We start from the raw sequence: 26,500 nt of genomic DNA on the forward strand, positions 1-26,500 counted from the left end.
GAGAGAGGAGACAGACAGAGAGGGAGACAGACAAGGGGAGGGGACAGACAGGGGAGGAGACAGACAGGGGAGGAGACAGACAGAGAGAGGAGACAGACAGAGAGAGGAGACAGAGAGGGGGGAGACAGACAGAGAGGAGCAGACAGAGTGAGGAGACAGACAGGGGGAGGGGACAGACAGAGAGAGGAGACAGACAGAGAGAGGAGACAGACAGAGGGAGGAGACAGACAGGGGGAGGAGACAGACAGAGAGAGGAGCAGACAGAGCGAGGAGACAGACAGGGAGAGGGGACAGACAGAAAGAGGAGACAGACAGAGGAGGGGACAGACAGAGAGAGGAGACAGACAGGGGAGGAGACAGACAGAGAGAGGAGACAGACAGACAGGGGAGGGGACAGACAGAGCGAGGAGCAGACAGAGAGAGGAGATAGACAGGAGGAGGAGACAGAGAGGGGGAGGGGACAGACAGAGAGAGGAGCAGACAGGGGGAGGAGACAGACAGAGAGAGGAGACAGACAGGGGGAGGAGACAGACAGAGAAAGGAGACAGACTTGGGGAGGAGACAGACAGGGGAGGAGACAGACAGAGAGAGGAGACAGACAGGGGGAGGAGACAGAAAGAGAGAGGAGACAGACAGGGGAGGAGACAGACAGAGAGAGGAGACAGACAGGGGGAGACAGACAGAGAGAGGAGACAGACAGAGAGAGGAGACAGACAGAGAGAGGAGACAGACAGGGGAGGGGACAGACAGAGAGAGGAGACAGACAGGGGGAGGGGACAGACAGAGAGAGGAGACAGACAGGGGAGGAGACAGGCAGAGAGAGGAGCAGACAGACTGAGGAGACAGACAGGGGGAGGAGACATACAGGGGGAGGAGACAGACAGACAGGGGGACGGGACAGACAGGGGGACGGGACAGACAGGGAGAGCTGACAGACAGAGAGAGGAGACAGACAGGGAGAGGGGACAGACAGAGAGAGGAGACAGACAGAGAGAGGAGACAGACAGGGGGAGGGGACAGACAGGGAGTGGGGACAGACAGAGAGAGGAGACAGACAGAGAGAGGAGACAGACAAGGGGAGGAGACAGACAGAGAGAGGAGACAGACAGGGGGTGGGGACAGACACAGAGAGGAGACAGATAGGGGAGGGGACAGACAGGGAGTGGGGACAGACACACACATGCCTATACCTGAAGATGAATATGAAAAGCATGAGGAGCATGCAGAAGGTGGCCACGTTGTCCATGGTCTTCATCAGCACCACCAGCTGTCTGCGTAGCGCTGGCATGAAGCGCACCAGCTTGATCACTCTCAACAGTCTGAAGGTCCTCAGGACAGACAGACCTCCATCAGACTGACCTATGATCTCACACACACTGGAGAGGAGAGGGAGAGATGGATGGAGGGATGAAACAGATGGATGCAGAAAGAGAGAACAGGGGAGGAAAGAGGAGAGAGAAGTGAGGAGTGAGGAGAGATGAGAGGAGAGAGGAGAGATGTGAGGAGAGATGAGAGGAGAGAGGAGAGAGGAGTGAGGAGAGAGGAGTGAGGAGACAGGAGAGAGGAGAGAGGAGACAGGAGAGAGGATAGAAGAGTGATGAGAGAGGAGACCGGAGAGAGGAGTGAGGAGACAGGAGAGAGGAGACAGGAGAGAGGAGACAGGAGAGAAGAGTGAGGAGAGAGGAGACCGGAGAGAGGAGTGAGGAGAAAGGAGAGAGGAGACCGGAGAGAGGAGTGAGGAGACAGGAGAGAGGAGACAGGAGAGAGGAGACAGGAGAGAGGAGACAGGAGAGAGGAGTGAGGAGAGAGGAGAGAGGAGACCGGAGAGAGGAGTGAGGAGACAGGAGAGAGGAGAGAGGAGAGAGGAGACAGGAGAGAGGAGACCGGAGAGAGGAGAGAGGAGTGAGGAGAGAGGAGAGAGGAGACAGGAGAGAGGAGAGAGGAGACAGGAGAGAGGAGAGAAGAGTGAGGAGAGAGGAGTGAGGAGACAGGAGAGAGGAGAGAGGAGACAGGAGAGAGGAGAGAAGAGTGAGGAGAGAGGAGTGAGGAGAAAGGAGAGAGGAGACAGGAGAGAGGAGAGAGGAGTGAGGAAACAAGAGTGAGGAGTAGAGGAGAGAGGAGAGGAGTGAGGAGTGAGGAGAGAGGAGAGAGGAGACAGGAGAGAGGAGAGAGGAGAGAGGAGTGATGAGTGAGGAGTGAGGAGTGAGGAGAAAAGGGAGAGGGGAGAGGGGAGAGGGGAGAGGGGAGAGGGGAGAGGAGAGAGGGGAGAGGGGAGAGGAGAGAGGGGAGAGGAGAGAGGGGAGAGGAGAGAGGAGAGAGGAGAAAAGATGAGTGAGACAGGCAGAGAAAGGAAGAGAAGAAAATAGAAGACACAAATCCAGACAGCAAGGTTTTCTAATTTCCCCTCTGATCCCAACTGAAACCATCGGGAACATTCAGCTGTCAGAATCTTCCAATGCCAACCCAACGCCCAATACATTATCCATCATTCTAACATTCCAACTGACATCCCAAAGCTGTGACATTCAGCTGTCAGAATCTTCCAATGCCAACCCAACGCCCAATACATTATCTATCATTCTAACATTCCAACTGACATCCCAGAGCTGTGACATTCAGCTGTCAGAATCTTCCAATACCAACCCAACGCCCAATACATTATCTATCATTCTAACATTCCAACTGACATCCCAAAGCTGTGACATTCAGCTGTCAGAATCTTCCAATGCCAACCCAACGCCCAATACATTATCCATCATTCTAACATTCCAACTGACATCCCAAAGCTGTGACATTCAGCTGTCAGAATCTTCCAATGCCAACCCAACGCCCAATACATTATCTATCATTCTAACATTCCAACTGACATCCCAGAGCTGTGACATTCAGCTGTCAGAATCTTCCAATGCCAACCCAACGCCCAATACATTATCTATCATTCTAACATTCCAACTGACATCCCAGAGCTGTGACATTCAGCTGTCAGAATCTTCCAATGCCAACCCAACGCCCAATACATTATCTATCATTCTAACATTCCAACTGACATCCCAAAGCTGTGACATTCAGCTGTCAGAATCTTCCAATGCCAACCCAACGCCCAATACATTATCCATCATTCTAACATTCCAACTGACATCCCAAAGCTGTGACATTCAGCTGTCAGAATCTTCCAATGCCAACCCAACGCCCAATACATTATCTATCATTCTAACATTCCAACTGACATCCCAGAGCTGTGACATTCAGCTGTCAGAATCTTCCAATGCCAACCCAACGCCCAATACATTATCTATCATTCTAACATTCCAACTGACATCCCAGAGCTGTGACATTCAGCTGTCAGAATCTTCCAATGCCAACCCAACGCCCAATACATTATCCATCATTCTAACATTCCAACTGACATCCCAGAGCTGTGACATTCAGCTGTCAGAATCTTCCAATGCCAACCCAACGCCCAATACATTATCCATCATTCTAACATTCCAACTGACATCCCAGAGCTGTGACATTCAGCTGTCAGAATCTTCCAATGCCAACCCAACGCCCAATACATTATCCATCATTCTAACATTCCAACTGACATCCCAAAGCTGTGACATTCAGCTGTCAGAATCTTCCAATGCCAACCCAACGCCCAATACATTATCTATCATTCTAACATTCCAACTGACATCCCAGAGCTGTGACATTCAGCTGTCAGAATCTTCCAATGCCAACCCAACGCCCAATACATTATCTATCATTCTAACATTCCAACTGACATCCCAGAGCTGTGACATTCAGCTGTCAGAATCTTCCAATGCCAACCCAACGCCCAATACATTATCTATCATTCTAACATTCCAACTGACATCCCAGAGCTGTGACATTCAGCTGTCAGAATCTTCCAATGCCAACCCAACGCCCTATACATTATCTATCATTCTAACATTCCAACTGACATCTCAAAGCTGTGACATTCAGCTGTCAGAATCTTCCAATGCCAACCCAACGCCCAATACATTATCCATCATTCTAACATTCTAACTGACATCCCAAAGCTGTGACATTCAGCTGTCAGAATCTTCCAATGCCAACCGAACACCCAATACATTATCCATCATTCTAACATTCCAACTGACATCCCAGAGCTGTGACATTCAGCTGTCAGAATCTTCCAATGCCAACCCAACGCCCAATACATTATCTATCATTCTAACATTCCAACTGACATCCCAAAGCTGTGACATTCAGCTGTCAGAATCTTCCAATGCCAACCCAACGCCCAATACATTATCCATCATTCTAACATTCCAACTGACATCCCAGAGCTGTGACATTCAGCTGTCAGAATCTTCTAATGCCAACCCAACGCCCAATACATTATCTATCATTCTAACATTCCAACTGACATCCCAGAGCTGTGACATTCAGCTGTCAGAATCTTCCAATGCCAACCCAATGCCCAATACATTATCTATCATTCTAACATTCCAACTGACATCCCAGAGCTGTGACATTCAGCTGTCAGAATCTTCCAATGCCAACCCAACGCCCAATACATTATCCATCATTCTAACATTCCAACTGACATCCCAAAGCTGTGACATTCAGCTGTCAGAATCTTCCAATGCCAACCCAACGCCCAATACATTATCCATCATTCTAACATTCCAACTGACATCCCAGAGCTGTGACATTCAGCTGTCAGAATCTTCCAATGCCAACCCAACGCCCAATACATTATCCATCCATCATTCTAACATTCCAACTGACATCCCAAAGCTGTGACATTCAGCTGTCAGAATCTTCCAATGCCAACCCAACGCCCAATACATTATCCATCATTCTAACATTCCAACTGACATCCCAGGGCTGTGACATTCAGCTGTCAGAATCTTCCAATGCCAACCCAACGCCCAATACATTATCTATCATTCTAACATTCCAACTGACATCCCAGAGCTGTGACATTCAGCTGTCAGAATCTTCCAATGCCAACCCAACGCCCAATACATTATCCATCATTCTAACATTCCAACTGACATCCCAGAGCTGTGACATTCAGCTGTCAGAATCTTCCAATGCCAACCCAACGCCCAATACATTATCTATCATTCTAACATTCCAACTGACATCCCAGAGCTGTGACATTCAGCTGTCAGAATCTTCCAATGCCAACCCTACGCCCAATACATTATCCATCATTCTAACATTCCAACTGACATCCCAGAGCTGTGACATTCAGCTGTCAGAATCTTCCAATGCCAACCCAACGCCCAATACATTATCTATCATTCTAACATTCCAACTGACATCCCAGAGCTGTGACATTCAGCTGTCAGAATCTTCCAATGCCAACCCTACGCCCAATACATTATCCATCATTCTAACATTCCACCTGACATCCCAGAGCTGTGACATTCAGCTGTCAGAATCTTCCAATGCCAACCCAACGCCCAATACATTATCCATCATTCTAACATTCCAACTGACATCCCAGAGCTGTGACATTCAGCTGTCAGAATCTTCCAATGCCAACCCAACGCCCAATACATTATCTATCATTCTAACATTCCACCTGACATCCCAGAGCTGTGACATTCAGCTGTCAGAATCTTCCAATGCCAACCCAACGCCCAATACATTATCTATCATTCTAACATTCCACCTGACATCCCAGAGCTGTGACATTCAGCTGTCAGAATCTTCCAATGCCAACCCAACGCCCAATACATTATCCATCATTCTAACATTCCACCTGACATCCCAGAGCTGTGACATTCAGCTGTCAGAATCTTCCAATGCCAACCCAACGCCCAATACATTATCCATCATTCTAACATTCCACCTGACATCCCAGAACTGTGACATTCAGCTGTCAGAATCTTCCAATGCCAACCCAACGCCCAATACATTATCTATCATTCTAACATTCCACCTGACATCCCAGAGCTGTGACATTCAGCTGTCAGAATCTTCCAATGCCAACCCAACGCCCAATACATTATCCATCATTCTAACATTCCAACTGACATCCCAGAGCTGTGACATTCTGACATGGTAACTGTAACATCATTCCTGTAACGTTCTGGTAACATTCTGTGGTCGTGTTGGGCAGGCCCCCCGACCTGATGATGACGATGATGCCGTCGAAGATGTTGTAGGGGTTCCTCAGGTAGGCGAAGAAGCCAAAGGCGGTCAGCTTGAGGATCATTTCCAGGGTGAACATACTGGTGAACACAATGTTACTGATCTCCAACACGTTAGTCAGCTCCTCCGGCTGGATGGGGAGACAAGATGCAAAAGAAACAGAACTCAGAGAGAGAAACACGTTTAAAGAGATGGAAGAATGAAGACAGCAAGATATGGTTATTTTGGTATTATAATGCTGCCTTCAACAATTGAAAAATATGAAACTGCAGACAACCAACACAGCTTCAGTACTGAGACACCTGTACAAACCTGCCACATAGACCGCAACACAACACAACAAGCTACACAACTTGATATAGTGAGATAGATCCAGCTCAGTGGCGCGTAGCTTTAACCAATGAAAACGAGAAAAGAGACAATATGAACACTGGCCTAAAATGTCATGTTATTGTTTTCAGAGAGACCGAAGGGGAGGGAGGGTGCAGCCATTTTCTGTCTGGAAGATTGTGCTTGGTTCGAAGAGCGATTAGTGCATGAACACACTCACACACACACACAAACACACATACACAATCTGATCAATATCACGTGTGTGTATCTGTGATCACCAGTACAATTTGTATCAAAGACAGAAGACATAAAGGCTAGCCAAGACACTCTTTCTTCTCCTCTAATCCTGTGTTTCTCTCTTCCCTCTCTCCATCTCTCTCTCCCTCCATCTCTCTCTCCCTCCATCTCTCTCTCTCCATCTCTCTCTCTCTCTCCATCTCTCTCTCCCTCCATCTCTCTCTCTCTCCATCTCTGTCTCCCTCCATCTCTCTCTCTCTCCATCTCCCTCTCGCTCTTTGTCTCATTTACCAGACACTCCCATCTCCCTATGATCAATATCTCTCCATGGATCAGCTCAGTGTGAGAAGAAAACAAGAGGAGAAGAACAGAGCCCCCCTCCTCCCACTGGCAGGCATGGTGGAGGAGATGAGGGGATGAAGAGAGGAGGGGATGAGATCTAGTGCTGACTGATTCACCCAGATGTCCTTATTTTGGGGGTTTATTAAATAACCAATTGCCCAACGTAGGTTCAATTACTTGAATTCCATGTATTTCTTTTTTTGTGAGATCAACGGGCCGTTTCTCTTTAGAGAAATCAAATCATTCATGAGAGAAATTAAGTCAAGAACTATGTGGGATGCTGGGCTGAAGGGAGTTTTCATTATGTAAATATTCAACCTATTTCATGTATGATAATGCTTTTGTTGTGTAATTACTGTGTATAAAAGTAACATGTACTGTATATGAAATGTGAGTACAATTTATATGTAAAAAGCTGTAAAAAAAGTAAATATAAAACAAAGTTGATTTTGTCCCCTGAAGAGGGGATGGGTCAATAAAAAACATCTCCTCTATTTGATATGTTTCTCCTACCTTCTATCTCCCTCCATCTATCACCTTCTATCTCCCTCCATGTTCATCTTCCTCCTATCACCTTCTATCTCCCTCCATGTTCATCTTCCTCCTATCACCTTCTATCTCCCTTCATGTTCATCTTCCTCCTATCACCTTCTATCTCCCTCCATGTTCATCTTCCTCCTATCACCTTCTATCTCCCTCAATGTTCATCTTACTCCTATCACCTTCTATTTCCCTCCATGTTCATCTTCCTCCTATCACCTTCTATCTCCCTCCAAGTTCATCTTCCTCCTATCACCTATCTCCCTCCATGTTCATCTTCCTCCTATCACATTCTATCTCCCTCCATGTTCATCTTCCTCCTATCACCTTCTATCTCCCTCCATGTTCGTCTTCCTCCTATCACCTTCTATCTCCCTCCATGTTCGTCTTCCTCTCATCACCTTCTATCTCCCTCCATGTTCGTCTTCCTCCTATCACCTTCTATCTCCCTCCATGTTCGTCTTCCTCCTATCACCTTCTATCTCCCTCCATGTTCGTCTTCCTCCTATCACCTATCTCCCTCCATGTTCGTCTTCCTCTCATCACCTTCTATCTCCCTCCATGTTCGTTTTCCTCCTATCACCTTCTATCTCACTCCATATTCCTATCACCTTCTATCTCCCTCCTATCACCTTCTATCTCCCTCCACGTTCCTCTTCCTCCTATCACCTTCTATCTTCCTCCATGTTCGTCTTCCTCCTATTGCCTTCTATCTCCCTCCATGTTCATCTCACTCCTATCACCTATCTCCCTCCATGTTCCTCTTCCTCCTATCACCTTCTATCTTCCTCCATGTTCGTCTTCCTCCTATTGCCTTCTATCTCCCTCCATGTTCATCTCACTCCTATCACCTATCTCCCTCCATGTTCCTCTTCCTCCTATCACATTCTATCTCCCTCCATGTTCGTCTTCCTCCTATCACCTATCTCCCTCCATGTTCGTCTTCCTCCTATCACCATATATCTCCCTCCATGTTCGTCTTCCTCCTATCACCTATCTCCCTCCATGTCCGTCTTCCTCCTATCACCTATCTCCATCAATGTTCATCTTCCTCCTATCACCTATCTCCCTCCATGTTCATCTTCCTCCTATCACCTATCTCCCTCAATGTTCATCTTCCTCCTATCACCTATCTCCCTCCATGTTCGTCTTCCTCCTATCACTTATCTCCCTCAATGTTCATCTTCCTCCTATCACCTATCTCCCTCCATGTTCGTCTTCCTCCTATCACCTTCTATCTCCCTCAATGTTCATCTTCCTCCTATCCCCTTCTATTTCCCTCCATGTTCATCTTCCTCCTATCACCTTCTATCTCCCTCCATGTTTGTCTTCCTCCTATCACCTTCTATTTCCCTCCATGTTCGTCTTCCTCCTATCACCTTCTATCTCCCTCCATGTTCGTCTTCCTCCTATCACCTATCTCCCTCAATGTTCATCTTCCTCCTATCCCCTTCTATCTCCCTCCATGTTCATCTTCCTCCTATCACCTATCTCCCTCCATGTTCGTCTTCCTCCTATCACCTTCTATCTCCCTCCACGTTCCTCTTCCTGTCATCACCTTCTATCTCCCTCCATATTCCTATCACCTTCTATCTCCCTCCTATCACCTTCTATCTCCTTCCACATTCCTCTTCCTCCTATCACCTTCTATCTTCCTCCATGTTCGTCTTCCTCCTATCGCCTTCTATCTCCCTCCATGTTCATCTCACTCCTATCACCTATCTCCCTCCATGTTCCTCTTCCTCCTATCACATTCTATCTCCCTCCATGTTCGTCTTCCTCCTATCACCTTCTATCTCCCTCCATGTTCGTCTTCCTCCTATCACCTTCTATCTCCCTTCATGTTCCTCTTCCTCTCATCTATCTCCCTCCATGTTCGTCTTCCTCCTATCACCTTCTATCTCCCTTCATGTTCCTCTTCCTCTCATCACCTTCTATCTCCCTCCATGTTCGTCTTCCTCCTATCACCTTCTATCTCCCTCCATGTTCCTCTTCCTCCTATCACCTTCTATCTCCCTCCTATCACCTTCTATCTCCCTCCACGTTCCTCTTCCTCCTATCACCTTCTATCTTCCTCCATGTTCGTCTTCCTCCTATCGCCTTCTATCTCCCTCCATGTTCATCTCACTCCTATCACCTATCTCCCTCCATGTTCCTCTTCCTCCTGTCACATTCTATTTCCCTCCATGTTCGTCTTCCTCCTTTCACCTTCTATCTCCCTCCATGTTCGTCTTCCTCCTATCACCTATCTCCCTTCATGTTCCTCTTCCTCTCATCACCTTCTATCTCCCTCCATGTTCGTCTTCCTCCTATCACCTTCTATCTCCCTCCATGTTCGTCTTCCTCCTATCACCTTCTATCTCCCTCCATGTTCGTCTTCCTCTCATCACCTTCTATCTCCCTCCATGTTCGTCTTCCTCCTATCACCTTCTAACTCCCTCCATGTTCATCTTCCTTCTATCACCTTCTATCTCCCTCCATGTTCATCTTCCTCCTATCACCTTCTAACTCCCTCCATGTTCATCTTCCTCCTATCACCTTCTATCTCCCTCCCTCCCTCCCTCTCCTCTCCTCTCACCTGTTTACCCTTTCATCTCTCCTTCCTGTCCTTCATTTCCTCCCTCACAGATACCTCCCTGCCTGCACATCCTTCTCTCTCCCTCTCTTTTCTCCATCCCTCTCCCTCCCTCTCTTTTCTCCATCCCTCTCCCTCCCTCTCTTTTCTCCATCCCTCTCTCTCCCTCTCTTTTCTCCATCCCTCTCTCTCCCTCTCTTTTCTCCACCCCTCCCTCTCTCTCCCTCTCTTTTCTCCATCCTCCTCTCTTTGTAGTTCTCTTGTTTTTATCTTTGAATGTTAACTGAATATAAATCCGTAAGCCCCCCCCCCCACACACACACATACATGCTGTATATACATGCTAATAGGGGAGCCTCTCAGTCATGCTACCATTGATGTGAAAGATGAATGCTGTTGAGTCAGAGATGTAGTCGCACACACACACACACACACACACACACACACACACACACACACACACACACACACACACACACACACACACACACACACACACACACACACACACACACACACACACACACACACACACACACACACACACACACACACACACACACACACATACATACACAGCAACTCCGAATGAAGACTACAAGTAACAGAAGGACATCTAGTGAAGGTCATATCCTCACTGTATGCTCTTAACACATGTCATGTAATCCTTCCCTCAGGGGATTGAACAAATGAAGTTTCAGTAAGCCCTGTTACCAAAGAGGCAAACACATACACGTTCAGTTCTAGAACACAACCCCCTGGAACAACACTTACAAATCTACTGCAGAACACACACCGCCTCTGCCTCTGCCAAGAGAGACCATTGTGTAATGCTGTTGGAGTGTGTGGTGTGTGTGTGTGTGGTGTGGTGTGGTGTGGTGTGGTGAGGTGTGGTGTGTGTGTGTGTGGTGTGTGTGGTGTATGGGGTGTGTGTGTGTGTCTGTGTGGTATGTGTAATGCTTTTGGTGTGTGTGTGTGTGTGTGTGTGTGTGTGTGTGTGTGTGTGTGTGTGTGTGTGTGTGTGTGTGTGTGTGTGTGTGTGTGTGTGTGTGTGTGTGTGTGTGTGTGTGTGTGTGTGTGTGTGTGTGTGTGTGTGTGTGTGTGTGTGTGTGTGTCTGTGTGTGTGTGTGTGTCTGTGTGTAATGCTGTTGGTGTGTGTGGTGTGTGTGTGTGGTGTGTGTAATGCTGTTGGTGTGTATGGTGTGTCTGTGTGGTGTGTGTAATGCTGTTGGTGTGTGTGGTGTGTGTGTGTGTGTGTGTGGTGTGTGTGTGTGGTGTGTGTAATGCTGTTGGTGTGTGTGGTGTGTGTGGTGTGTGTGTGTGTGGTGTGTGTAATGCTGTTGGTGTGTGTGGTGTGTGTGTGTGTGGTGTGTGTAATGCTGTTGGTGTGTGTGGTGTGTGTGTGTGTGGTGTGTGTAATGCTGTTGGTGTGTGTGGTGTGTGTGGTGTGTGTGTGTGTGGTGTGTGTAATGCTGTTGGTGTGTGTGGTGTGTGCATGAGTGTGAATTCATACAGGAATAGAGCTGAAAATGCTGTGTAACAGGAGTCTGCTCCCGCTTCTCTCTCGGTGAGTTCCTGTCCTCCTCTCCTCCTCTCCCCACATCCCTCTGTTATTTTTAGAGTCTTCAGAAATGAGAGAACCGACTCCTCTGCATGTCGTCAAGGAGTGAGGGGGTGGATGAGAGATGAAGACAGAGGGAGGGAGGGAGAGAGAGAGAGAGAGATGGAGGGAGACAGAATGGAGAAGGGAGAGGGAGGGATGGACAGAGACAGGGGAGGATGGAGAGAGAGAGAGAGATGGAGGGAGACAGAATGGAGAAGGGAGAGGGAGGGATGGACAGAGACAGGGGAGGAGGGAGAGAGAGAGAGAGATGGAGGGAGACAGAATGGAGAAGGGAGAGGGAGGGATGGACAGAGACAGGGGAGGAGGGAGAGAGAGAGATGGAGGGAGACAGAATGGAGAAGGGAGAGGGAGGGATGGACAGAGACAGGGGAGGAGGGAGAGAGAGAGAGATGGAGGGAGACAGAATGGAGTTGGGAGAGGGAGGGATGGACAGAGACAGGGGAGGAGGGAGACTAAAAGAGGCAGGGAAAGGAGGGGTGTGAGACAGGAGGGAGGGAGAGAAAGAGAGAGAAAGAGGGGTTGAGGGAGGTAGGAATGGTTATGTAACAGCCAGGGTGGGTGTATTTTGGCATGAAGCTACCACACCCCTTCCACACAGGCAGCTCCCTCCCTTCCTCTCTTCTTCTGTCTCTCTCAGGAGAGAAGTCAGCCAGTCAGCCAGCCAGACAGCCAGCCAGCCAGACACCACCTAAAGCAGGTTGAGGTGTACCTACCCTGCTGTTTTCTACTGATATCGTTGTGGTGGGTGTATAATGGAACAATACATTCCCATCAGTCAGCCAGCCAGACAGACAGACAGACAGCACCTAAAGCAGGTTGAGGTGTACCTACCCTGCTGTTTTCTACTGATATCGTTGTGGTGGGTGTATAATGGAACAATACATTCCCATCAGTCAGCCAGCCAGCCAGACAGACAGACAGACAGACAGCACCTAAAGCAGGTTGAGGTGTACCTACCCTGCTGTTTTCTACTGATATCGTTGTGGTGGGTGTATAATGGAACAATACATTCCCATCAGTCAGACAGACAGACAGACAGCACCTAAAGCAGGTTGAGGTGTACCTACCCTGCTGTTTTCTACTGATATCGTTGTGGTGGGTGTATAATGGAACAATACATTCCCATCAGTCAGCCAGACAGACAGACAGCACCTAAAGCATGTTGAGGTGTACCTACCCTGCTGTTTTCTACTGATATCGTTGTGGTGGGTGTATAATGGAACAATACATTCCCATCAGTCAGCCAGCCAGACAGACAGACAGTACCTAAAGCAGGTTGAGGTGTACCTACCCTGCTGTTTTCTACTGATATCATTGTGGTGGGTGTATAATGGAACAATACATTCCCATCTGTCAGCCAGACCTCCAGCAAGACAGACAGACAGCCAGACAGACAGCACCTAAAGCAGGTTGAGGTGTACCTACCCTGCTGTTTTCTACTGATATCGTTGTGGTGGGTGTATAATGGAACAATACATTCCCATCAGTCAGCCAGACAGCCAGCCAGACAGACAGCCAGACAGACAGCACCTAAAGCAGGTTGAGGTGTACCTACCCTGCTGTTTTCTACTGATATCGTTGTGGTGGGTGTATAATGGAACAATACATTCCCATCAGTCAGCCAGACAGACAGACAGACAGACAGCACCTAAAGCAGGTTGAGGTGTACCTACCCTGCTGTTTTCTACTGATATCGTTGTGGTGGGTGTATAATGGAACAATACATTCCCATCAGTCAGCCAGACAGACAGACAGCACCTAAAGCAGGTTGAGGTGTACCTACCCTGCTGTTTTCTACTGATATCGTTGTGGTGGGTGTATAATGGAACAATACATTCCCATCAGTCAGCCAGACAGCCAGCCAGTCAGACAGCCAGACAGACAGACAGCACCTAAAGCAGGTTGAGGTGTACCTACCCTGCTGTTTTCTACTGATATCGTTGTGGTGGGTGTATAATGGAACACTACATTCCCATCAGTCAGACAGACAGACAGACAGACAGACAGACAGACAGACAGACAGACAGACAGACAGACAGACAGACAGACAGACAGACAGACAGACAGACAGACAGACAGACAGCACCTAAAGCAGGTTGAGGTGTACCTACCCTGCTGTTTTCTACTGATATCGTTGTGGTGGGTGTATAATGGAACAATACATTCCCATCAGTCAGCCAGACAGACAGACAGACAGACAGACAGCACCTAAAGCAGGTTGAGGTGTACCTACCCTGCTGTTTTCTACTGATATCGTTGTGGTGGGTGTATAATGGAACAATACATTCCCATCAGTCAGCCAGACAGACAGACAGCACCTAAAGCAGGTTGAGGTGTACCTACCCTGCTGTTTTCTACTGATATCGTTGTGGTGGGTGTATAATGGAACACTACATTCCCATATTGAAAGTGCTCCATGTACGTCACTGATACCTGACCTCCAGTGACTTGTACTACTTGTGCGTCATCCATTGGACACATCTCGACCTTGTTAGCCCACTAAGCTAAAGTCATTGGGTTAGCTTTGGGGACTGAAGAGCAATACTGTTGTTGTGCACATTGTGTATATGTGCTGTACTCCCTGACTGTGTTATAGTTCACAATTGGTGGTTTTCAATGCAAATAGTATTGATGAGAATAGTATATTTACCTGGTTGTGATGTTCATGCTGATAGTATTGATGAGAATAGTATATTTACCTGGTTGTGATGTTCATGCTGATAGTATTGATGAGAATAGTATATTTACCTGGTTGTGATGTTCATGCTGATAGTATTGATGAGAATAGTATATTTACCTGGTTGTGATGTTCATGCTGATAGTATTGATGAGAATAGTATATTTACCTGGTAGTGATGTTCATGCTGATAGTACCTGGTTGTGATGTTCGATAGTATTATTGTATTGGTGAGAATAGTATATTTACCTGGTTGTGATGTTCATGCTGATAGTATTGGTGAGAATAGTATATTTATCTGGTTGTGATGTTCTATCCCCATGCTGATAGTATTGATGAGAATAGTATATTTACCTGGTTGTGATGTTCTATCCCCATGCTGATAGTATTGATGAGAATAGTATATTTACCTGGTTGTGATGTTCTATCCCCATGCTGATAGTATTGATGAGAATAGTATATTTACCTGGTTGTGATGTTCTATCCCCATGCTGATAGTATTGATGAGAATAGTATATTTACCTGGTTGTGATGTTCATGCTGATAGTATTGATGAGAATAGTATATTTACCTGGTTGTGATGTTCATGCTGATAGTATTGATGAGAATAGTATATTTACCTGGTTGTGATGTTCTATCCCCATGCTGATAGTATTGATGAGAATAATATATTTACCTGGTTGTGATGTTCTATCCCCATGCTGATAGTATTGATGAGAATAGTATATTTACCTGGTTGTGATGTTCTATCCCCATGCTGATAGTATTGATGAGAATAGTATATTTACCTGGTTGTGATGTTCTATCCCCATGCTGATAGTATTGATGAGAATAGTATATTTACCTGGTTGTGATGTTCATGCTGATAGTATTGATGAGAATAGTATATTTACCTGGTTGTGATGTTCATGCTGATAGTATTGATGAGAATAGTATATTTACCTGGTTGTGATGTTCTATCCCCATGCTGATAGTATTGATGAGAATAATATATTTACCTGGTTGTGATGTTCTATCCCCATGCTGATAGTATTGATGAGAATAGTATATTTACCTGGTTGTGATGTTCTATCCCCATGCTGATAGTATTGATGAGAATAGCGATCATGATTCCTCTATTGAAGTATTTGCTCTCCACGATGCCCCAAAGTTTCTTCCTCATCTCATCCCACATGTCCTTACAGTGTCCAAAACACGACCTCCTCTTCCTCTTCTTCTTCACTCCCTCCCCCTCTTCCACTTTCTCCTCCAAGTGGTTCTCCTCCCTGTCCGTCTCCTCCACAGCCCCCTCCTCCTCCTCCCCATTGGCCGAGTCGCCCACAGCTCCCGCCCCCTCCCTGAGTGACAGTGCCGCAGCGCACTGAGGGCAGTCCTCTGTGTTTTGAGGGACGGCCAGGGCGATGGAGTTGCCCAGGGGTTGGGAGCTGTGGACTAGGTCCAGCTTGCTTTGGTGAGGACAGGGAGATTCTAATGAAAGATGGAGAGGGAGTGTGAGAAAGAATCAGCATGTCATTAACAGCATCAATAGACACTTTCACATTGTCTCACTATATCCATGTAAGCCAGCGTTTGATAGCGCCAAAGAGGTTTAAAAGTCGAGAGATTAAACAAGACTCATCGCACTGGCTCGCACGAAACAATGTGAAAGAGGCTAATATCATGTTAAAGTTCAAGTTTAGACATTTAACAAAAACCCTTTCTCTCATCCTCCCACCCACTGCCTCCCACTTACGGCGTGGCTGTCTCAGGTGATGCCTTTCCCCTCCGTTCGCACTCCCTCCTCCTCTTCCTCCTCCTCTTCCTCTCCCTCTAGTGGGCGGTGGTGGCAGAGGCCTTCCTCTCAGTTGGTTATACAGGGCTACAGACCTCCTGCGGGCCTTGCGCAGTATGTGGCAGACCAGCTGGAAGAGCTCTTCGTAGCAGTCCCCCGGTTCATGCAGGCTGGCCAGGGTAGAGGAGGACAGGCACTGGGCCCGCTGCTCCTGCATCAGCTGGTGCTCCCGCTGCTTGGTCTCACTGAACTGGGTGGCGATGACCACCAGACAGAGGTTGATCATGAAGAACGAGCCAATCTGTGAAGTGGTGGATAATCAGAGGTGAGTTACAAACACAGAGTTACTGTAGTGAGTGCTGAAGGCCAACCAGAAACACACACAGATACATACAGTGGAAGACCACTGGTCGTCTATAATGGAGTTGCTGCTGGTCAGCACGTGCAAGATTCACTTTTTGGCTTTGAGATGATTGAATAACAATCAGGGGGACCCCAGGCCTCCAGACATATCTTGAGGTACTTCATTAGGTTTACCTTTACTGCAGACTGAGGGAAAGAGGAGGATGATAATACAGTAGATGGGGAGTAGAGAGGCCAGAGCCAAAGAGGAGGTGGAAGAGAGTAGGAGGGCAAATACATAGAGCAGGACTTTATTTTACTGATGGCCAGAGGAGTAACACATTATACTAACAAATGACAAGCAGAATATCTCTAACACATTAGACAATCATTCCTTCATCATTAGAATCCAGATCTGCCTCTGGTCTCATCACTTGGGAGTTAGATGTAAACGGTATGTCTCCTTCAGTATTGGTCGACCACCTTCTACCCACCCGAACATACAGCATACACTGTTGCTGCTTTTTCCTCTCAAGATAGCATTGATGCTAATAAAGTGTGCTGTTTGTGTGCTGTTTCCCCCTTAGCGACGCCAGTGTGATGTTAGCACTCATTCTAAAGGTCTAGGGAGGCTGTAGTTTCTAACAGAGTGTTATCAGGAGAGACAGAAAAAATAAATAAAAGAAGATACCCAATGCAAGTAGACACAATGTCTCACTCTGTTTATAATATTCTCAGTTTATAATACTCACAGTTTATAATACTCTCAGTTTATAATACTCTCAGTTTATAATACTCTCAGTTTATAATACTCTCAGTTTATAATACTCACAGTTTATAATACTCTCAGTTTATAATACTCACAGTTTATAATACTCTCAGTTTATAATACTCACAGTTTATAATACTCTCAGTTTATAATACTCACAGTTTATAATACTCACAGTTTATAATACTCTCAGTTTATAATACTCACAGTTTATAATACTCTCAGTTTATAATACTCTCAGTTTATAATACGCTCGGTGTATAATAAGGTGAATGCACCAATTTGTAAGTCGCTCTGGATAAGAGCGTCTGCTAAATGACTTAAATGTAAATGTAATACGCTCTGTTTATAATACTCTGTTCATAATACTCGGTTTGTAATACTCTGTGTATAATACTATCCGTATTTAATACTATGTTAAAAATACTCTCTGTTTATAATAATCTCTGTTTATAATACTCTGCTAATAATATTCTGTTTATAATGCTCTCTGTTTATAATAGTCTCCGTTTATAATACTCTGTTGATAATACTCCGTTTATAATACTCTCTATTTTTAATACCCTGTTTATAATGCTCTGTTATTAATACTCTGTTTATAATGCTCTCTGTTTATAATACTCTCCGTTTGATAATACTCTGTTTATAATACTCTGTTAATAATACTCTGTTAATAATGCTCTGTTAATAATGCTCTCTGTTCATAATACTCTGTTTATAATACGCTCTGTTTATAATACTCTGTTTATAATGCCCTCTCTGTTTATAATACTCTCTGTTTATAATTATCTCTGTTTATAATACTCTCCGTATATAATACTCTGTTAATAATACCCTGTATATAATACGCTCTGTTAATACTATCTCTCTCTCTGTTAATTCTCTCTCTCTCTCTGTTAATTCTCTCTCTCTCTGTTAATACTATCTCTCTCTGTTAATACTCTCTCTCTGTTAATTCTCTCTCTCTGTTAATACTCTCTCTCTGTTAATACTATATCTCTCTCTGTTAATACTATCTCTCTCTCTCTGTTAATTCTCTCTCTCTCTGTTAATACTCTCTCTCTCTGTTAATACAATCTCTCTCTCTCTGTTAATTCTCTCTCTCTCTGTTAATACTCTCTCTCTGTTAATTCTCTCTCTCTGTTAATACTCTCTCTCTGTTAATACTATATCTCTCTCTGTTAATTCTCTCTCTCTCTGTTAATACTATATCTCTCTCTGTTAATACTATATCTCTCTCTGTTAATACTATCTCTCTCTCTGTTAATACTATATCTCTCTCTGTTAATTCTCTCTCTCTGTTAATACTCTCTCTCTGTTAATACTATATCTCTCTCTGTTAATTCTCTCTCTCTGTTAATTCTCTCTCTCTCTGTTAATACTATATCTCTCTCTGTTAATTCTCTCTCTCTGTTAATTCTCTCTCTCTCTGTTAATACTATATCTCTCTCTGTTAATTCTCTCTCTCTGTTAATACTCTCTCTCTGTTAATACTATATCTCTCTCTGTTAATTCTCTCTCTCTCTGTTAATACTATATCTCTCTCTGTTAATTCTCTCTCTCTCTGTTAATACTATATCTCTCTCTGTTAATTCTCTCTCTCTCTGTTAATACTATATCTCTCTCTGTTAATACTATCTCTCTCTCTGTTAATACTATCTCTCTCTCTGTTAATACTATATCTCTCTCTGTTAATACTATCTCTCTCTCTGTTAATTCTCTCTCTCTCTCTGTTAATTCTCTCTCTCTCTCTGTTAATTCTCTCTCTCTCTCTGTTAATTCTCTCTCTCTCTGTTAATTCTCTCTCTCTGTTAATACTCTCTCTCTGTTAATACTATCTCTCTCTCTGTTAATTCTCTCTCTCTCTGTTAATTCTCTCTCTCTCTCTGTTAATCTCTCTCTCTCTGTTAATTCTCTCTCTCTGTTAATTCTCTCTCTCTGTTAATACTATCTCTCTCTCTGTTAATTCTCTCTCTCTCTGTTAATACTATATATCTCTGATAATACTCTCTCCCTCTCACTCTGATAATACTCTCCCTCTGTTAATACTCCCTCCCTCTTAATACTCTCGCTCTCTGTTAATACTCTCTCTCTCTATCTGTTACTACTCTCTGTGTGTTAATACTCTCGCTCTGTTAATACACTCTCTCTCTCTCTCTCTCTCTCTCTCTCTGCTAATAACTTATTTGGGACTGGGGGGGGCAGTATTGAGTATTGAGTGTGCTGTTTCCCCCTTAGCGATGCTAATGTATTGTTAGCACTCATTCTAAAGGTCTAGGGAGGCTGTAGTTTCTAACAGAGTGTTATCAGGAGAGACAGAAAAAATAAATAAAAGATGATACCCAATGCAAATAATGTTACGGCTTTCTTGCGGTGAAGGAGAGTCGGACCAAAATGCGACGAGTAGATTGCGATCCATGTTTATTAAACTGAAGCAACACGAATCTAAATACAAACACTACAAAACAATAAACGTAACGAAAACCGAAACAGCCTAATACTGGTGCAAATAAACACAGAACAAGGACATCAGGACACTAAGGACAATCACCCACGAAACACTCAAAGAATATGGCTGCCTAAATATGGTTCCCAATCAGAGACAACGATAAACACCTGCCTCTGATTGAGAACCACTTCAGACAGCCATAGACTTAACTAGAACACCCCACTAAGCTACAATCCCAATACCAACACACCACATACAAAAACCCATGTCACACCCTGGCCTGACCAAATAAATGAAGATAAACACAAAATACTTTGACCAGGGCGTGACAGAACCCCCTCCCCCCAAGGTGCGGACTCCCGGACGCACACCAAAAACTATAGGGGAGGGTCTGGGTGGGCGTCTGTCCATGGTGGCGGCTCCTGCGCCTGGACGTGGACTCCACTCTATCAAAGTCTTAGTCCCTCCTCCTCGCATCCTTGGATAGTCCACCCTCGCCGCCGACCATGGCCTAGTAGTCCTCACCCAGAACCCCACTGGACTGAGGGGCAGCTCGGGACTGAGGGACAGCTCGGGACTGAGGGACAGCTCGGGACTGAGGGACAGCTCGGGACTGAGGGACAGCTCGGGACTGAGGGGCAGCTCGGGACTGAGGGGCAGCTCGGGACTGAGGGGCAGCTCGGGACTGAGGGGCAGCTCGACACTGAGGGGCAGCTCGGCACTGAGGGGCAGCTCGGCACTGAGGGGCAGCTCGGCACTGAGGGGCAGCTCGGCACTGAGGGGCAGCTCGGCACTGAGGGGAAGCTCGGCACTGAGGGGAAGCTCGGCACTGAGGGGAAGCTCAGCACTGAGGGGAAGCTCAGCACTGAGGGGAAGCTCAGCACTGAGGGGAAGCTCAGCACTGAGGGGAAGCTCAGCACTGAGGGGAAGCTCAGCACTGAGGGGAAGCTCAGCACTGAGGGGAAGCTCAGCACTGAGGGGAAGCTCAGCACTGAGGGGAAGCTCAGCACTGAGGGGAAGCTCAGCACTGAGGGAAGCTCAGCACTGAGGGGAAGCTCAGCACTGAGAGGAAGCTCAGCACTGAGAGGAAGCTCAGCACTGAGAGGAAGCTCAGCACTGAGAGGAAGCTCAGCACTGAGAGGAAGCTCAGCACTGAGAGGAAGACATTCAGCACTGAGAGGAAGACATTCAGCACTGAGAGGAAGACATTCAGCACTGAGAAGACGTTCAGCACTGAGAAGACGTTCAGCACTGAGAAGACGTTCAGCACTGAGAGGAAGCTCAGGCAGGTAGTTGGATCTGGCAGATCCTGGCTGGCTGGCGGTTCTTGTAGATCCTGGCTAACTGGCGGATCTGGAAGAGTCTGGCTGATTGGCAGATCTGGAAGAGTCTGGCTGACTGGCGGATCCTGGCTGACTGGCGGATCCTGGCTGACTGGCGGATCCTGGCTGACTGGCGGATCCTGAAGAGTCTGGCTGACTGGCGGATCTGGAAGAGTCTGGCGGATCTGGAAGAGTCTGGCTGACTGGCAGGTCTGGAAGAGCGAGCTCACGTGTTAGCAACCTGCATTCCATTGCATTTCTACAGACAAAGGAATTCTCCGGTTGAAACATTATTGAAGATTTATGATAAAAACATCCTAAAGATTGATTCTGTACTTCGTTTGACATGTTTCTACGAACTGTAATATGACTTTTTGACTTTTTGTCTGAACTTTCGCCTGGACTTGCCCGCGCCTCGTGAGTTTGGATTGTGTACTAAACGCGCAAACAAAAAGGAGGTATTTGGACATAAATGGACTTTATCGAATAAATCAAACATTTATTGTGGAACTGGGATTCCTGGGAGTGCATTCTAATGCTATGCTGTTGACTCCACAACATGGCGGATATCTGTTTGGCTTGTTTTGTTGTCTGAGCGCTGTACTCAGATTATTGCATGGTGTGCTTTTTCGGTAAAGCTTTTTTGAAATCGGACACAGCGGTTGCATTAACTTCTTGCGTCGAGCAATCCCGTATCCGGGAGCGTAATTATAGCCTCAAGCTCATTACCATAACGCAACGTTAACTATTCATGAAAATCACAAATGAAATGAAAGAAATATATTCACTCACAAGCTTAGCCTTTTGTTAACAACACTGTCATCTCATATTTTCTAAATATGCTTTTCAACCATAGCTACACAAGCATTTGTGTAAGAGTATTGATAGCTAGCATAGCATTAAGCCTAGCATTCAGCAGGCAACATTTTCACAAAAACAAGAAAAGCATTCAAATAAAATAATTTACCTTTGAAGAACTTCAGATGTTTTCAATGAGGAGACTCTCAGTTAGATAGCAAATGTTCAGTTTTTCCCAAAAATATTATTTGTGTAGGAGAAATCGCTCCGTTTTGTTCATCACGTTTGGCTAAGAAAGAAATCTGAAAATGCAGTCTCTACAACGCCAAACTTTTTACCAAATTAACTCCATAATATCGACAGAAACATGGCAAACATTGTTTAGAATCAATCCTCAAGGTGTTTTTCACATATCTATTCAATGATAAATCATTCGTGGCAGCTGTGTTTCTCCTCGAAGCAAACTGAAAAGACACGCAGCTGGAGATTACGCAATAATTGCGACGGAGGACACCAAGCGGCCACCTGGTAGATGTAGTCTCTTAAGGTCAATCTTCCAATGATTTGCCTACAAATACCTCACAATGCTGTCGACACCTTGGGGAAACGACAGAAAGTCTAAGCTCATTCGTGACCCACACACAGCCATATAAGGAGACATTTGGAACACAGCGCATTCAAAATCTGGGGCACTTCCTGTATGAAATTTCATCTTGGTTTCGCCTGTAGCATTAGTTCTGTGGCACTCACAGACAATATCTTTGCAGTTTTGGAAACGTCAGAGTGTTTTCTTTCCAAAGCTGTCAATTATATGCATAGTCGAGCATCTTTTCGTGACAAAATGTCTTGTTTAAAACGGGAACGTTTTTTTATCCATAAATTAAAAGAGTGCCCCCTATATCCAATAAGTTAAGGAGAAGTTTATCTAAAGTTCCATGCATAACACTTGTATTTTCATCAACATTTATGATGAGTATTTCTGTAAATGCATGTGGCTGATGATGTTTTGGAAGCAAAACATTACTGAACGTAACGCGCCAATGTAAACTGAGCTTTTTGGATATAAATATGAACTTTATCGAACAAAACATACATGTATTGTGTAACATGAAGTCCTATGAGTGTCATCTGATGAAGATCATCAAAGGTTAGTGATTAATTTAATCTCTATTTCTGCTTTTTGTGACTCCTCTCTTTGGCTGGAAAAATGGCTGTGTTTGTCTGTGACTTGGCTCTGACCTAACATAATCGTTTGGTGTGCTTCCTTCGTAAAGCCTTTTTGCAATCGGACACCGTGGCTGGATTTACAACAAGTGTATCTTTGAAATGGTGTAAAATACTTGTATGTTTGAGGAATTTTAATTATGGGATTTCTGTTGTTTTGAATTTGGCGCCCTGCAATTTCACTGGCTGTTGGCGAGGTGGGACACTACCATCCCACATATCCCAGAGAGGTTAATACACACACACTCTCTCTCTCTGTGTGTGAGTCAGAAAAGAGAGAACCACTGCATTCTCTATCCTTCTCCTCAACTTGCTCCTCATAAGCTTTGGATTGGTGAAACCATAATACTTACACCAGTCCATTTCCTCTAAATCCATACAAGGGAAGTGAACGATTACACAGAATGAACTCCCAGGAGTTCACCTGGCCCTTGGCTGACCCTGTGGGTTGATGAAGTGTTATCTGACAGGTAGACTGCGGGGCAGGAAGGGGTGTATTGAGTTGTTAGGTTCTGCTGCACAGCTTCAATCTCCTGATCAGAACAACAGGAGAGATAGACAACCCACTAACCCCACCCAGAAAAACCCCATAGGGGTAGCTATACACAGCTCTGTTGCCTTCCAAACATCACACACATCTGCTCTATTCACATGCAAATTGTATTGTATTCAACGTTTGTAATTTCCACAGACTTGATCTGGCCTTACGAAAAATGTATCAACCCCTACAAGAAATGATCATTAATTATAATCTACATAATAATTCACATTTCCTGTTGCTTCAGGATTATTTTCCTGCTGTGAGAAACAGAGTCCAATTATTGCATCTGTACACTCACCCACACTAATGCATGCATGCACACAGGCAAAAGAGCATACATGCACATCACACACTTCTCCCAGAGGTAGATCAGGCTCAGAGGGTGTGGAGCTGTGTGACGGATGTGGCAGCAACGTGTAGCTATTAAACACAGCACTAAGCCTCTTTAAAGACGGAGAGCTGAGGAGAGGAGAGGAGAGGATAGAGTAGAGAATAGAGTAGAGAATAGAGTAGAGAATAGAGTAGAGAATAGAGTAGAGAATAGAGTAGAGAATAGAGTAGAGAATAGAGTAGAGAATAGAGTAGAGAATAGAGTAGAGAATAGAGTAGAGAATAGAGAAGAGGAGAGGAGATAAAAGAGGAGAGGAGAGTGAGCAAAGCCGTGTGCCAGGCAGCCTCTAAATCTTCATAGCAGACTGTAGAAGAGAGAGAGAGAGAGGAGAGAGAAGAGAAGAGGGAGAGAATATGGAAGGAAGGAAATGAGAAGAGAGAAGAGGAGAGAAGAGAAGAGGGAGAGAATATGGAAGGAAGGACAGGAGAAGAGAGAAGAGGAGAGAAGAGAGGAGGGAGAGAATATGGAAGGAAGGAAATGAGAAGAGAGAAGAGGAGAGAAGAGAAGAGGGAGAGAATATGGAAGGAAGGACAGGAGAAGAGAGAAGAGGGAGAGAATATGGAAGGAAGGACAGGAGAAGAGAGAAGAGGAGAGAGAAGAGAAGAGGGAGAGAATATGGAAGGAAGGAAAGGAGAAGAGAGAAAAGGAGAGAAGAGAAGAGGGAGAGAATATGGAAGGAAGGACAGGAGAAGAGAGAAAAGGAGAAGAGAGTAGAGAGGACAGAGATATGTGGAGAGAAGAGGAGAAGGGAGTAGAGGGCAGAGATATGTAGAGAGAAGAGGAGAAGGGAGTAGAGAGGACAGAGATATGTAGAGAGAAGAGGAGAAGGGAGTAGAGAGGACAGAGATATGTAGAGAGAAGAGGAGAAGGGAGTAGAGAGGACAGAGATATGTAGAGAGAAGAGGAGAAGGGAGTAGAGAGGACAGAGATATGTAGAGAGAAGAGGAGAAGGGAGTAGAGAGGACGGATATGTAGAGAGAAGAGGAGAAGGGAGTAGAGGGCAGAGATATGTAGAGAGAAGAGGAGAAGGGAGTAGAGAGGACAGAGATATGTAGAGAGAAGAGGAGAAGGGAGTAGAGAGGACAGAGATATGTAGAGAGAAGAGGAGAAGGGAGTAGAGAGGACAGATATATGTAGAGAGAAGAGGAGAAGGGAGTAGAGAGGACAGAGATATGTAGAGAGAAGAGGAGAAGGGAGTAGAGAGGACAGAGATATGTAGAGAGAAGAGGAGAAGGGAGTAGAGAGGACAGAGATATGTAGAGAGAAGAGGAGAAGGGAGTAGAGAGGACAGATATGTAGAGAGAAGAGGAGAAGGGAGTAGAGGGCAGAGATATGTAGAGAGAAGAGGAGAAGGGAGTAGAGAGGACAGAGATATGTAGAGAGAAGAGGAGAAGGGAGTAGAGAGGACGGATATGTAGAGAGAAGAGGAGAAGGGAGTAGAGGGCAGAGATATGTAGAGAGAAGAGGAGAAGGGAGTAGAGAGGACAGAGATATGTAGAGAGAAGAGGAGAAGGGAGTAGAGAGGACAGAGATATGTAGAGAGAAGAGGAGAAGGGAGTAGAGAGGACAGATATATGTAGAGAGAAGAGGAGAAGGGAGTAGAGAGGACAGAGATATGTAGAGAGAAGAGGAGAAGGGAGTAGAGAGGACAGAGATATGTAGAGAGAAGAGGAGAAGGGAGTAGAGAGGACAGATATGTAGAGAGAAGAGGAGAAGGGAGTAGAGGGCAGAGATATGTAGAGAGAAGAGGAGAAGGGAGTAGAGAGGACAGAGATATGTAGAGAGAAGAGGAGAAGGGAGTAGAGAGGACAGAGATATGTAGAGAGAAGAGGAGAAGGGAGTAGAGAGGACAGAGATATGTAGAGAGAAGAGGAGAAGGGAGTAGAGAGGACAGAGATATGTAGAGAGAAGAGGAGAAGGGAGTAGAGAGGACAGAGATATGTAGAGAGAAGAGGAGAAGGGAGTAGAGAGGACAGAGATATGTAGAGAGAAGAGGAGAAGGGAGTAGAGAGGACAGAGATATGTAGAGAGAAGAGGAGAAGGGAGTAGAGAGGACAGATATGTAGAGAGAAGAGGAGAAGGGAGTAGAGAGGACAGAGATATGTAGAGAGAAGAGGAGAAGGGAGTAGAGAGGACAGAGATATGTAAAAAGAAGGAGAGGGCTCCATCTGTGATCTTAGTTCAGGGCTGGTCTGCAGGTGTGTGGGGCCTTTGATTCACCTCCAGACAGGTGTCTGTGTGCGTGCATAATGCAGTAATACTGTGAATCAGGGATATTGGACTTCCTGGTGATTAGGATCAAAGTAGCCTGCTGATCTGCTGATCACAACACACACACACACACACACACACACACACACACACACACACACACACACACACACACACACACACACACACACACACACACACACACACACACACACA

The 26,500-nt window shown here is 45.5% G+C and overlaps 1 protein-coding gene across 1 annotated transcript in view; it reads right to left on the reverse strand.

Annotated features, from left to right (window-relative positions):
• Positions 1–26,500, reverse strand: part of LOC124028309 (voltage-dependent T-type calcium channel subunit alpha-1I-like) — a gene marked incomplete at its 3' end in the record, with an annotated part of 38,732 nt that overhangs the window by 4,646 nt on the left and 7,586 nt on the right. The window contains exons 4-7 of the mRNA XM_046340414.1: positions 16,199–16,538; positions 15,521–15,933; positions 6,117–6,268; positions 1,191–1,376 (exon numbers count right to left, since the gene is read on the reverse strand). Coding sequence (XP_046196370.1) covers positions 1,191–1,376; positions 6,117–6,268; positions 15,521–15,933; positions 16,199–16,538 — 1,091 coding nt within the window. The remainder of the gene's footprint in view (positions 1–1,190; positions 1,377–6,116; positions 6,269–15,520; positions 15,934–16,198; positions 16,539–26,500) is intronic.

Source organism: Oncorhynchus gorbuscha, unplaced genomic scaffold, assembly GCF_021184085.1.
Source record: "Oncorhynchus gorbuscha isolate QuinsamMale2020 ecotype Even-year unplaced genomic scaffold, OgorEven_v1.0 Un_scaffold_4008, whole genome shotgun sequence".
NCBI classification, from domain to species: Eukaryota; Metazoa; Chordata; class Actinopteri; order Salmoniformes; family Salmonidae; genus Oncorhynchus; species Oncorhynchus gorbuscha.